Consider the following 14,316-nt stretch of genomic DNA (forward strand, 5'->3'; position numbering starts at 1 on the left):
CACATTCACTAGTTATAAACTGGTGACTTTAATCCGTGCTAGAATTTCCTTTACAGATGAGATTACCCGGCCCAAAAGTAAGCTGATATTCACATGTTTGAGAAATAAAAGTAATAAACGTAACTTGGTTTTGTGACCACATATCCTGAAAAGCTCAGCCCCCCTGGAGGACAACTTATTCCCTGTGGGATTGGGTCATGGAAGTGCTCGTTATAGAAAATCTGTCAATGGGACAATGTTCTATTATCAAAAATGGCTCTCATCATCGCTCCCCCTTCTTCTTAAAATACACCGTTTACTTTAGTGCTCTTCAGCACCAATCTCATTTCTAATAGTACAAGCTGGACCTATTCCAAGTTAGCATTTCCCCAGAAGGGACCTGTTTAGTAAACTGGGGCCAGAATGAACAATTTCCACTCGTTACCTAGTTCTTGGTCTGATGGCTCAATGTTATAGCCATAACCAATAAATGTCCGAACAGCTTCCCGAAGGCTGTCCCTGTTTGACTTCTTGGTTCGCTCGTCCAGTAATGCATATGGCACCAGACGGGGATTTCTTTTGTTCTTCAAATCCTATGCGAAGCCAGAGAAGAGAGGTTCTGAGAAAATACATTTTGTCTTTACAAATAACTTGTCCCACTCACATACTCCCAGCAACAGTCCTGGCTGCCTCATGTTAGTCTTCCTGCTCTTCCCCCAGTGCCTTGATATTTAGCAATGAACATATTTGCTGCTTCTCTTCAGGATTACATGAGTATAAATGGAAAATTTTTACCAATGTTCAAAGCTAGCATTAAAAAACATATTTCAATAATGTCAGCCTGTGAATAAAATGAAGTGTCATGAAATTGGTTAGAAACCTCCAGTCCCAAGGCAAGGCAGATGGGGATTTGCGTAACTACGCCCCTATAAAAGATCATGCCATGATTTAAACTGTTACAGCCTCCTCACAACAGCCTCTTAGAGAAACAGCATAAAGAATCATCTATGCTCATAGAGAAACATCAGAAAAGGTGGCAGAGCGACAGTGGGTCCATTTCACTGTAGTAGGCACACATTTGTATTCGAGTCCTCGTCAGTTCCTTGGGGGCTACTGGGAAGACTATAACGACAATTGCAATGATAAGTCATCATAAACGAATATGCAGGACATGCTGTTTTGAACTCCCCACTTCCTCCTCTCTGCCATAGTTGTAGTCTTCTTGGCTTCTAGACATGTGCAGGCTCAGATGTGAATGAACACGTGTGTATACAGCTACCCCTGATCTTCCCTGATACTAACCCTGGTACTAACTGAGATGAGGGAAGCATTTCAAGGAGAGAGGTGTGCCAGATGGTTTGGAGCCGAACCCCGGCTCTAAACTCCACCTAACTCCTTGCTGTGCCCTGGCTCTCAGGCTGCCTCCTGTGCAAGCCAAGAACTCTGACCAGGAATCTCGACCCAATGGACTGGAATGGAAGTAAGAGCGCACAGGCTTCTTGGCAGGCTGGTTTGCCCCTCTCCTGGGCTAGCTTCCCCTCTTCACCCTCAGTGGTAGATACTTGGGATCACCCCAGAAATACCGTTGAGCTGTGATGTTTCTTTGTGTGCCTTACCTTGGCCTTGGAGAGCGGCACGAAAGCTCAACTCTCCTTGAGGTCTGCAGCAAGACAGGGGCTGAGACGAGATGCAGCCAATGGGCACAAGGCAACACGATCACAAGTGAACCAGACTAACAAAGGAAAGGTAAGCCTAGCTATTTCTGTAAAATTGGTATTGTGCCTGGAGCTAATGTCAACGTGACCATTACAACTTCCATCCAGTCTCGTGATTCTACAAATAATGAATGCACTGAGGCATGACAGAAAGAGTAAGGGCAACCTCCATCTTCCAGTCTAATATCCACGAAAGCAAAATGGCATTTTGATGGAAGATTGTATCTCCTAGCTTTTCCAGCATGCCTGACCCAGTACTTCTCACCTGTTGAATGCCATAGGTCCATCCTTGCTTTATTCTGTCTTTTGCCCAAACATTATGTGCATTTTCTGCAAGCTTATCCACTAAAATTTCTTGAGGAGGTAACAACTTCACATCAGACAAATCCAAAGGGGCTGGCTTATAGCCATTGGACATCATGTAGCTACAAGTGAATGGAAAAATATATATATAAAATAATATACAGATCTGTATGACTCCCCCATTCCAGATTTTAGACCAATAGCACATGGTAAGAACACTATGAAAATAAGGCCATAGTCACAGGTTCTATTCTTTGGCAGAATGGATAGCTCAGCTCTATTTCAAGTCCTTAGATGAAGCCCCTAATCTATGCAGTGTTTTTGCTAATGTACGTCACAGATTCAAAGGAGACTTTTGGAGAAAGTGGATGGTCAGTGCAAGTCCATCTTTATTTCTAAGAAAACTACTTACATGCCCTACAAATGATGGGCATATTCAGCATGCTACATTACCAGAAGCTCATTCATCTCACTGCAGAAACACACAAGGTTCTAACTAGATTGGCAAAGACAGGACCTTGAGCCAAATGGTTTCTTATAAATCAGCATAGAATGAGTGCTCAGTCTTAGAAAGCTAAACTTTTACTTTGGGAATTAAAAAAAAAATTATGGCACCAGAGAATTTGTGAGCATGACATGACCTTACTGGTTAGCTGTCCAGTCCAGGAGTCACAGCCTCAAATGTCTGTAATTTGATAGATAATTTGATAGACAATGTGAAGATGGGAAAAAGCTCAGTATGAGTCCGGGTGGTTGCATCGTGTGAATGAAGAGGACCAGGGCACACTGTGGAGTGACTCTCAGGATAGCAGCTGATCACAGCCATTTGGGAATATGAGTCCAGAGGCACCCACAGCCCCAGGGCCACTGAATGCCCAGATCAGGGCCAGAATCTAAATGTGATGACTTGTAGACCAGGGCTCACTCTACCCAGGAACCTCGAGCAGCACGAGATGCAGGGTCTATTGTAGGCATAAGATATTGCCCCTTGTCCACCTTTCTGGAATGCCTGATCTTGGGCAGAGCCAACATGTGTTGATTGCTGAGCACTGACCCCAGCAGCCTTGGCCAGCAGGCTGCCCCTCCAGCTGCTGTCTCTCAGATGTGCTGCTGTCGGCACAGGGAGTTGCCTCTGAGAGTGAAGCTTGGCAGCTTGGGAGTCTAACAGGGAAGAAGGGGAAGATAAGCATTTGATTAAAGCTGGCACTGCCTTCCTTGGCTCATAAGTAATTATGACACCTGTGTGTGAATGCGTGCGCACACAAGTCTGGCGCATGAGGGAGAGCAAGCGAGCGAGCCAGTGGAGGTACCAGTGAGCGTGTGTCTGAATGTGTGAGCACACGTGACTCTCTGTGAATGTATGGGGTGACAGGGAGAGCAGAACACATGCAGCCTTAGGGGGCCAAATTAAATCTTGGCAGAGACACCTATTTCCACAAAGGATTTATAAGACTGGCCCAGTGCCAGAGGAGTGAATCTTTGCTGTGGCTACCAACCATTTTCAAGCTCCTGTGCCAACAGCTATTCTTACAGACCAAAGACAGTACATCCAGCTCAGAGTGCCGCATCTCTTGGCTCAGAACTGACAACAGTAGTGTGAAGTGCAGGCAGACAGAGCAAAAAGAGCGAGAACACTTGTATTTCAGCAGGCTTCCGTCTGGGGGGTTCAGTGCAGTCTAAGTCACTGGGTAGCCAGCCTGAGCTGGTGCTAGCAAGTATCTACGTCACCTGCCTTTGTACACGGGCCTCTCACCCTCTCAGTTTAAAAATTCAGGCTGAAGCATTAAAGTCTTGAAGCATTAACAAATCACCTACTTTTTGGGTAGTTTGATCTTCTTGAGATCTTCCTCAGCAGCTGGATTAACATGAGCAACATGGCACCCCAGGGCCAGGAGGGTTCTGTGATGTAACAGGGAGAGAAGCCAAGAGTCAACTGAAGATAAGGGACAGCGAGAACCCCAACCTGCATCTGAGTTGATAAAACAGACAGTAGACATTCATTTAGACTGGGGTGGCCAAGCTTTTTCTGTAAAGGGCCAGGTAGTAACAATTGTAGGCTCTGTGGGACATATGTCTTTGTTACTACTACTCAATTCTGCCGTTATAGAGCGAAAGCAGCCACAGACCATATGCAAACCAATGAGCTTGGCTTTGTTACAATAAACCTTTATTTACACAAATAGGTGGCTGGTCAGATTGGCCCGCAGGCCATGGTTTGCCAGCTCCTGATTTAGATGGTAGCAAGCATAAGAATGCAAAAAACAAGTTCATTAATAGTCTGTCTTGGAGACATCTAGTTTACAAATTCACATTAGGATTGCATCCTGCTTCTCTGATTCCAGGGGTCAGATGGGATCCTAACAGCAAATCCACAGGGCAGCAAGTATTTACTGTGTGCTCCCTGTATAGTGCCCTGAGCTGTCCTTGACACCATGAGGTCCCAGAGCTGCACCTCAAGAAGTGCCAGAAAGTGTGATAGAAGATATCCCATATATGAGCCTACGAGACAGGCACCGTGCCAGAGGATTGCTATGCCAACAAAACCACAATGTTAAAATGTTCTGCACTGACAACTAGAGAACAGAGAAATACAATGCAGTCGGAAGAGGCAACAAGCACAAAAGGACTTCAAGATGGGAGAGAGAAACTTGGGCTAAAAAATTAGAATTAAATTTAAGTTAAAACTTAAGAAAATCTGAATTAGGCTTTTAACCATGGGCGGGATCATGGAGAAGCTAAAAGTTGTTTTAAAACAGTTTTAGTGAATCAAACCATGTTTTCCCATCGGTTTTTAGAATGCCATGTCTTTTTTTTCTTGATTAAAATGAACTACAAGAGACACCTGGTGCTTCAATTCTAAGTTTCTCTGCTGCTTTCCTGCCTACCTTTGTCCTGTCCCTGGCAAATGGCAACAGGTCTCTAAAGAAATATACAAGCTAAATAACAGTGGTGGATGTGTTATTCACTATGCTAAATCCTTTTGTGGGATGAATAATCACCGTCCCTCTATCTGAATGCATCATGTTCTCAGAGGCGAGAGACATACTTTTGCAGTTTCGTCATAGGCAATAAATCATCCACTCACTGTTTAGTACAAATTCAATTCAATTGAACACTTACTTTAAGGTTTCAGTTGACATTTGTAGGTTATAATTCTTCTCAGTTTCGGGGAGCTTGGAAAACTCCACAAGGCAGGGGTGTTGTCTTTTATTGTCATCCCGTATCTAGGTGACAACATAAGAAAGAATCTGTTTAAGTTTTGACAGCTGGCACTGTCTTGGAAAACAGAAAAGGACACACCTGGAAACATGGCCCAGGCAATCCATACCAGGCAAGACAGACAGCTATTTGTTGATAGGCAAATAGACGATCTTCTCTCTAGTAAATGATACACACAGTCCCCAGGTCGCCAGGGTCTTGTGCTCTGTGGATTTGTTTGCAGTCAGGTGTCTGCATTCAGAACATACTCTCCCAGAGAAGCAATTTAACACGTGTGGGCCATGCTCCTGCCTGTCCAAAATTCATGGAACCATAACGCGACTGAAGGGTAGCATTCTTTAGAACGTAAAGGACTACAGAATCTGGACCAGCGCTGTCCAACAGAAATATAAAGTCAGCCATAAATGTGAACCACATTTGTAATTTCAAACTTTCTAGCAGCCGTATTAGAAAATCAAAAAGAAAGAGGTGAAATTAATTTTAATAATGTATTTTATTTAACCCAATATATCCACATTACCATTTTAACAAGCAATTGATATAAGAAATTATTTCTGAGACATTTTATATGAGGTTTTCATAGCCAGTCTTCAAAATCCAGCGTGCATTTTATCCTTGCAGTGCCTCTCAATTCAGACTAGTCACATTTCAGGTGCTCAGCAGCCACGTGTGGCTCATGGCTATTGTACTGGACAGTGCAGATGCAGACATTAACTAATTCATTCAACAAACATTTGTTGAGTGTCTACTACGTGGTAGGCATTGAGCTAGATCTTAGGTGTTCAATGGTGAGCCAGGACAACCCCAGCCCCATGAAAGATACAGTCTAATTGGGCAGAGAGCAGTAATAAAATAATCATAGAAATAAATGGAAAATTACGATTGTGATTTCTTCACTAAAGGAGAGGTTTGTGGTGTTAGAAGAGCATACAGCAGAGAGGTGGTCATACATCAGGAGAACATTTTACGGTAGCTATGTCTATATATAAGCGTGAACGCAGGGATCCTTTCAGTAACTAAGCTGAAACGTGCATAAGTGGAGAGTGTCAGGGTCATAGGAAGCTTCAGAACTCACCAATCCTTCTGACTTCAGACACGACCTTACACAAATTATAGAATAAAGTCAATTTACATCCTCTTTGAAAAATGCTTCCTAGTGCAAGAGATTCCTTAACCTCATGTGAGTGTCCATTCATCTTAGTGATACATCTGAAAACTATATTAAACAAATTCTGATTCAAAACAATGAATCAGCCTCTTTTCACCACCCATGCAGAGGAGACAGCTTTTTCTGAAGGGAAAGGGAAGTGAGAGGGCTCTGAAGGAGGCGCCAAGGAACGACCACACTTGGTATTCCCCGAATACAGGAAACAGGCATTTGGGAGTAAGAAGGGAGACAGACTCCTGGGTCTGTCTGTGCAGATCGGATCTCCTAGCTCTCCTGACTGCAGCTAGACAACACCCAGCTGAAGCTGGGCAGGGGTCTCTCAGAAGGAGTGAGTGTTGGCTCGTGAGGTTCCCTTTCTCATTTGAGTCTTTGAAGAACCCTTCCGGGTAACAAGGCGATCCCACCCTCCACCTCAGCCTGGCCACTGAAACACATACCTTGCCGAAAGTCCAGCCAAGCTCTATTTTATTCATTCCCCAGAGCTCATGGATGTTTTCAGCCAGTCTGTCTCGGATCTTCTCTAGGTGAGGTGGCAAAACAACCTAAAAGGAAAAGGAACAAGTGAGAAGTCAGAACCGAAAGAATCAATTGTATCAAAATCTATCTTAAAATCTACATGGATCAGGTGCCCCAATTGAATGCACTACATGTCACCCATGAGGGGCTGCTTCCAGAGATTCCTTCCTCTCTTGGCTTCCTCTAGGCTTTACCTTCCTTCTCTATAAGCTCTTTCCTTGGGACATCTTACCGTCTCAAAGATGGTTACTCCCAAGTCTGTAGGTCTCCAGCCACAGTCTCTCCTGAAGTTTAGACCCACACTTACAAATGCCTGCAGGATTTTTCCACCAAAGTGAATTCAATATGTTATTCAAAGCTGAATTCATCATCTTTCCTTCAAAAGCTTTTCCTCTTCCTGTTTTCATTCTCTCTTTTTGTTGAATGGCCCCACCATTGCTTCAAGCCTGGAAGTCATCCTAGTGTCTTCCCTCTTGGCATTACCCCCCACCCTCCAACCACATCTAACCAGTCACAAAATCTACCATGTTTATTTCCTAAGCATCTTTCTGAAGGGTCCCTCTTCTATATCACTCAACCACATTATTTTCTCCCTGGACCCTTGTAAGAACCTCACAAGTGGTCTCCCCAATTCCTCACCAATATATCCTCCACACTGTGGTAAGAGCGATGAGTACACAACAACAAAACCACATCAAAACACTTTCCCCTTAAGTACCCCCAAGTGTTCCTTGACACTCCTAAGACACAGGCTAGATGTATTGCCCAAGCATACGGTGCCCTTCTTCATTTCTCTCATCACGATCCTCCCGAACACATCCTTTCCAAATGTCTCAAAATTCCCCCGAAAGGTCACACTGTTTCACAGTTCCGTGCCCTTGTATATGCAACATTTACCCTTATTAATTCTCCCCAAGATACATGTAATATGTACACACACACCTCCCTCCACACCACAAGACAAATGACAAAGACTCTCTCCTCGACCAAACTCTAGACAGGTGCCTCTGAGCCCTTTTTGACGAGGCCCCATCCTTGGGCCTTGTCCTCAACACCCCAGTTTCAGGAAGAAACTTGCTAAATCAGGTTAGTGAGGATCCACCACCCTTGATATCTGACTGCCCTCCATGTCTGATCAACTTTCCCATCCTCCACCACCTCCCAGGCAACATCAGATCACTCCGGCCTGCTTCAGCAAGAATCCATCCCAACCCCTGCTGTTTCCTCCTAGTAATTTTTCATCACCAACAGGCCCGCCCATCTGCGCCTTGGCTAGAAACCCTCGTTGTTCCTGTTGTTTTCAGAATTGACCCCAGCTCTACACTGGAGTTCCTTTTCCCCTGTTGCAATAGCTCCTAAGTGAATTCTGTTTTTACCACTTTAACTGCTGTCTGGCTCTGGTTTTAGTACAAACACCCTCAATATTTATCCTTCTGAATTTAGGTCAAGTGTCACCACCTTTGGGAAATCTCCCCCGACGACCTTCAGGGAGAGCTGCTCTGTGTTTTCCTGACCCTTTGCTCATCTCTCTCCACAGAGGTCGCAAACTGAGCCCACGTTGTTTCTCTTTTTTCCCTCCTATTTTAATTTACTACTACTATAATAATAATTATATTATTTTCATGTTTATTAGTTGACAATTCCTAAGAAATGGGAGATATCACATAAAAATCCAGATTCCTAGTTTATTTGACCACTTGGAAGATCATTAACACTGGACCCACACTTTTGCCTGCTAATTATCAGCTGGAGCTGAGAAATAGCCACCCACTTCAGGAGGGCCTGCGTACTTGACCTACTTCACTTCTGCATCACCTCCCTGACCCTTAAAATCCTCACTCCAATATAATGATTATTAGTGTTTGTACTATTTACAAAAATCCTTTCTTTGAGGAGGGAAGCTCCTGGAGAAAATATTTTTTTTTTATAGAAGAAGTATATCAAGTCAGTGATGCATAAGGAGATCATAAAGAAAAGTAGCAATAAAATATTTAAAACCTGGGTTATAATCACTATTTGCCTTTCAATTAAAGACATTCTTTTAAAAAAATCTATCTAATCTAATTATAGAAAAATCAAAGTTGATAAATGGCATGATGTTTTGATAAGGAGCAAAACGGGAAAAATTCTTAGCAAACAAATTACAGCGGTATTTAGGTTTTATTAGTTAACTAAGATAATCTGTTTAAACTAAGTGCTCCTTAGGTAATCACAGCCTGGAAGGGGATTCGCGTGTTGGAGGAACCGCAGGTTTTGGTGAAAGGGGAAAATGCAGCAAGAGGCGTCCACAAATAATCCCAAATCATAATTTCAGTGACCTCAGTTGGTGGCTACCTGGGACAGAGTAACACTGACTTGGTAACGGCCTCCTGGGTGTCTGGGGGCTGGGCTTGAAGTCCCAAGGGAAGACTGCTCGAAGCTGGCTCCTTCCTCCCAGTGCTCAGCCAGGGGCTGGGGCTCTTCAAGCGCTGGCACTGTCAGCGTGTTACGACAAGGCTCCAGCTGGCAACACCTAGTCTGCTCACTGGTTAATGTGCCCCAGGGAGGATGCAGTTGACTCTGCGTGAGGATCTTACATTTAACCTCTCCTCTGACAATAATTTCACAGAATGATAGGTTCTAAAAAATTACAAGGCCTCATTCAAGGTAATAAATTTTACCTTTCCAACAAGAACTTTCCTATTATTTGATTTCCCAGGAACATTTCCCGAGTTTCAAGGTCCATATACATTCAGCTTTGGGTCTAGACATCCAGGTTCTTCTGGCTGGTTGATTTATCTCTTCTCTTGGATTTCCAAATGTTGAATTCTGCATGTTTAGAAACTCTTCTCGCTCTTTAGTGAAGCCCTCCTTTCCTCCCTCATCAAAACTTCCCCTCTTTCTTTGAACTTTTTGAGGCCCACTTCTTCTAGGAAGCCTTTCTGAGTTACATCCATTTCTGATTATTGAGCAAGGAGGGGCAGCACAGAGAATTAGGAATCACGCTCACGTGCATGTTCTCTCCCTGCTAGGGCACTAGCAGCCTTGTCTCCACAGAAAAGCTAATTCAGTTCTTTGACCCTCAAGCTTCTTGTCTGGAATACACAAGAACCAGATGATCCGATTCCTAGGATCATCTGTGGCTCACAAACTCCTCCCCCGCTTCCTATCGACATTCTCAACGCCAACCACTTTCCAGGTGTGCTCTAGGCTCTGTGAAGCAGGCAGAGAAGAGCTGCTGGGTCTAATCTATGGGGATTCACAATCATTAGCTACAGGAGGGAAGAAGCAGATGCACGAACATGCACAGCTGAATGTCACAGAGTCATACAAACATTATGGCAAAATACATGCTAGAGATCTTCTACAGGCTACATTCTTACGAACTATTAACTCAAGGCCTCAGAGACAAGGTGTCTTTACATTTATTTTCTCTAATATCTAGAACAGTGATTGGAACAGCAGTGGTGTGTAGGAGAAATTGAAAGCTGTTGTATGCCCCTGGTTATAACTGTGTGAACACGTCTCTCTTAAAATAGAGACCCTGGAAAGGGAAAAGAATAATACATTTGCTCTTCAGCTTGGCTGTGAACTTGCCAGAGCATATTGAAATATGTCTGCCTATGCTTCACAGAGCCTAGTTCAGTGCCTCGCATGGAGCAAGTGCTCAAGTTGTTCACTGGCTGAGAAATCCTCCAAGAGCTCAATCTACGCATATGGTGGAAACGTGAATAATAATAGTTGTTCACATTACATGACAATTCTATAGACTGTATGATAAGAATGGCTCAAAGACAACACAGAAAGAAGGATTTAATCCTATTATTTGATCTACGTGGACTGCCTTCTGTTGGCAGCTTGAACCTACCTGACTGGTGTCTATGGGGCATGGGATGAAAGAGGCTAGGGAGAGGAACTGGGTGGTACCCAGCAGATCTCTGACGCCTTCAGCATCACGTTTATATTCTTTGACAGGCTCCAATCTCATCTTTTCTTTTGGAAGTAAGGCTTCATAGCAAGGGGCATAGCCAGCGGGAGGCAGGAACTTAAATTCACCATGACGTCCACCCATCAGAAAACGTACTCTGTGTCATTTGGAGAGACCAGGAAGAGAGAGGTTAAAAAAATATCCCAACCCAAATAAATGAAAGTTAAAGATTAGTTTCCCCCACTCCCAAATTATTTTTTTGGGAAGTGACTGAATTCAGAGTCAGCACAGTGAACATCCTCAAGTACGCACAATGCAGTGGAGAGAGAACCGAGTGTCAATGCGTGATCCTCAGTTGACCCACGTCAGCTAAGTTCTTAAAAATTAATTTTTATGTTAATATCACAAGATTTTAAAAATCAAGCTTATCCTTACTCTAGTAGGTAAATCATTACTATAGATATCACTAGAGTATTGAAAAGAATAACAGTGATGATGATGACATTATTCTCTGAAATTATGTTGAAATTACAGCATGAAAACTTCAAGTCTGTTTACTTGAGGGAGATTACTCACACAACAATGAAAGAAAACATGATATAACTATTTAGGGGAAAATAGGAAATTCTTATCTTAAGATGGAGGCAAAAGATTAAGTAACGCCAGAATATTAAACATAAATGGTATATATGCCAGGAGATATTAATAGAAGTGATACACTGCAGAGGCTGTAGTTCCCCAAAGCAGCCATACGAGGGCAACTCTGAGGACGCATGAGCAGGTGGCCACAGCCATAGGGGGTCAAATGAGCATCAAGGGTTTGGTCACTAGGGTCCCAGAGTCATTCTCAGGGGCACCACTGCCCTGCTGGCAACCAGCCTTGACCCCCTGGCCCACTCCAGCAGTGCCCGCAGGGACGTCCCACAGGCAAGGGAAGGACACTTGGGGGCTCGTGGTAATGGCAGATACCAATTACCAACACACTGAAGTCTTTCAGTATTTTAATTCAGCATTCTGGCGGAATTTCAGCCCCATATATATAGATTAGGTTAGGGTTAGGGTTGGACCCCAAAGCCCGCCCCCCGCAAGGAGGAGAGAGTGCAAGTGAACTATTTCAAAATGACACTTCATGTGCTTCTAGGTCTGTAACTAGAAATACAGCTTTTACAAATCACCCGCAACCACATGAAATTGATGAGGAAATACGACTGCAGCTTTAAGTAATTAAAACATGGCAAAATAGTAGCCCTGCAGGGTCAACAACAACTTCACATGGGAAAAATCAATACATACACATAGGATCTGCCCACAACACTCCCTCCCTCCCACCTTCCCTCCGTTTAACAACTATTTAAGGAGCCTGCACGACTTGCACTGTTCTCTGCACAGGGATTCAGCAACAAACAAAGAATACAGTGTCTCAGGTGGCACAGAGCAGGCATCCAACTAGACAAAAGGCATAATTACTGATTGTGAGACATCTGATGAGGAAGTAGAGGGGGATGTGAAATAACTCAGGGAAGGGAGCGGCTCCCAGACAGGAGTCAAGGAAGGCCCCTCTGAGGAGGAGACATGTGAGTTAACCCTGAGGAATAAAGAGGAGCCAATGGGTTAAAAATCTGGAGGAAGAGCATTCCAGGTAGAGGAACAACATGTGCAAAGGCCCTGAGGTAGGGAAGAGCTTGGGTGGAGGTCGGTGTGGGTGAGAACACGGAGAGTGTGAGGGGCAGGAGATGAGGTGGCAGGTGGCAGGGAGATCAGGCAGGGTCTGTGAGCCACAGCAAGGAGTCGGGATTTTCTTCCTGGTGGGAAGATTCTGAGGGACTTGAAGGAGAAGAAATACAAGATTCTTCTAGCTGCTCTACATAGAAAGGCCTGGGGACCAATTAGGAGGGACTTGGAGGCACCTGATGCCAATCTAGTCACAGTGAGAGATGAGTGTGGATTGGGCCAAAGTGAAGACAGGGAAGATGGAAAGAAGCCGTCAGATCCCAATTTTGTTTTGGAATTAGGGTTGTTAGGAATTGGTGATGAAGTGGGCATGTGTGTATGGAGGGGGGTGAGGTATATGCAGGGAGGGTTACAATCTAGCAAAGGTCTCACAGCAACACTCTCTCCTAGGCCTCACTTCCTTTAACTGGAATATTCTGGTAGGGCAGCCTTGCAAGAAGGTCTTAGTGCTGGCTGAGTAATTGTGACTGTGGAAATAGCCTAATTATGAAAGTGGAAAATAAAAATCTCTCCAAGTGAGAGACATTAAGGTTTTTTTTCCTTCCCAATACAAATTCTTTATCCAAATAGCATTTTATAAAATGCTGTTTCAAAATTATAGAAATCATACGAAACCTCCCACTTTCCACTTTTAAAGTACTAACCAACAATGAGATAGAATTAGAACCACAATTGTCCCTTGTGAATGTGCCTACATTAACTGCTATGGAACAGGGCATGATCTCTGTATATTAAGAATACGAACAGTGACATTAAAACAAAATTGAGTCATTAGCCTGCAACGTTACTAATTTAGTGAACCTTCAGGAAATAATGACTAAACCTTGAAATTATTTGTTGCGAACTTCCCCATTCAATGCAACATAGCAGATTGTGTTACAGACATGTTGAAACTATGGGATAAAACTGGATCTTTTCGAGCAAAGAATTTGTGTGGGAAGCTTTTCGCTTCTCTCTTCTCATTGAGCATCCTTCCTGTGAGAATCCAAATGCCCGGGAGCTTGTACGTCAAGTGTATTCTTCCTTACGCACGGTGGACGGATGCCAAGAACAAGGAAATGATCTCCTACGAGGACTTCTAGATGGACTTAATTATTCACGAGCTCTCTTGCCAGTTCTGTTGAGTTTTAAAATTTTTCCTACATTTTAAAATCTGCTGTTGTCTTCTGGATAGATAACAAATCAAGAAAGGTGGAGTTCCATGTAGCACTTAAGGAAAACAATGCTTTCTGTTTTTATATTCAGTTATTAAAAGAGAATGATAATTTGGTTATAAATCTTATCTCCTCTAATGGCCACAAAAACTGTAAAATGAAAAATTAACATAGCCACAGATCAGCGTTTACTGCTTACTGAAGCATTAGTCTTCAAACGCCATTATGCTGCGCATCACTGGGCAGAAAGAACAGTCCTGGGTTGCTTCCAAAGCCCTGCCAGACAGGAGCCCTGCTCCCCAGCAGCTGCGGTTGCCAGGCACACCCACCATCTGTGGCTCCTTCCCTTGCTGCCCACGAAGAGCTGCCCAGAGTCTGTGGGAAGGGCTCCAACACACTGCCACCAATACTGATGGTCCTCCTAACTGTCTCTGGGTGATCCAGACTGACCAGGTCAATGGAAATAACTAGGGCTAAAATACAGGTTTGAAGAGAACAATAAAAAAAAAAAGAAATAAAATACCTGAAATCCACTTTAATTATTTGAGGCTATTCAAATGGGCTCCCCTCTGTCTCAGAGTTTTAGCAGAGGTCCCAAAGGCAAATAAATCAGAAGATGCCAAT

The 14,316-nt window shown here is 43.7% G+C and overlaps 1 protein-coding gene across 1 annotated transcript in view; it reads right to left on the reverse strand.

Annotated features, from left to right (window-relative positions):
* The window catches only part of RYR3 (ryanodine receptor 3), a 269,878-nt gene that overhangs the window by 193,075 nt on the left and 62,487 nt on the right, over positions 1-14,316 (reverse strand). Inside the window, 6 exon segments of the mRNA XM_087429068.1 lie at positions 425-572; positions 1,960-2,119; positions 3,813-3,896; positions 5,118-5,221; positions 6,822-6,926; positions 10,748-10,964. Coding sequence (XP_087285194.1) covers positions 425-572; positions 1,960-2,119; positions 3,813-3,896; positions 5,118-5,221; positions 6,822-6,926; positions 10,748-10,964 — 818 coding nt within the window.

Source organism: Ceratotherium simum, chromosome 3 (genome assembly GCF_057802395.1).
Source record: "Ceratotherium simum simum isolate JZ-2026a chromosome 3, ASM5780239v1, whole genome shotgun sequence".
In the NCBI taxonomy this organism is placed as follows: domain Eukaryota; kingdom Metazoa; phylum Chordata; class Mammalia; order Perissodactyla; family Rhinocerotidae; genus Ceratotherium; species Ceratotherium simum.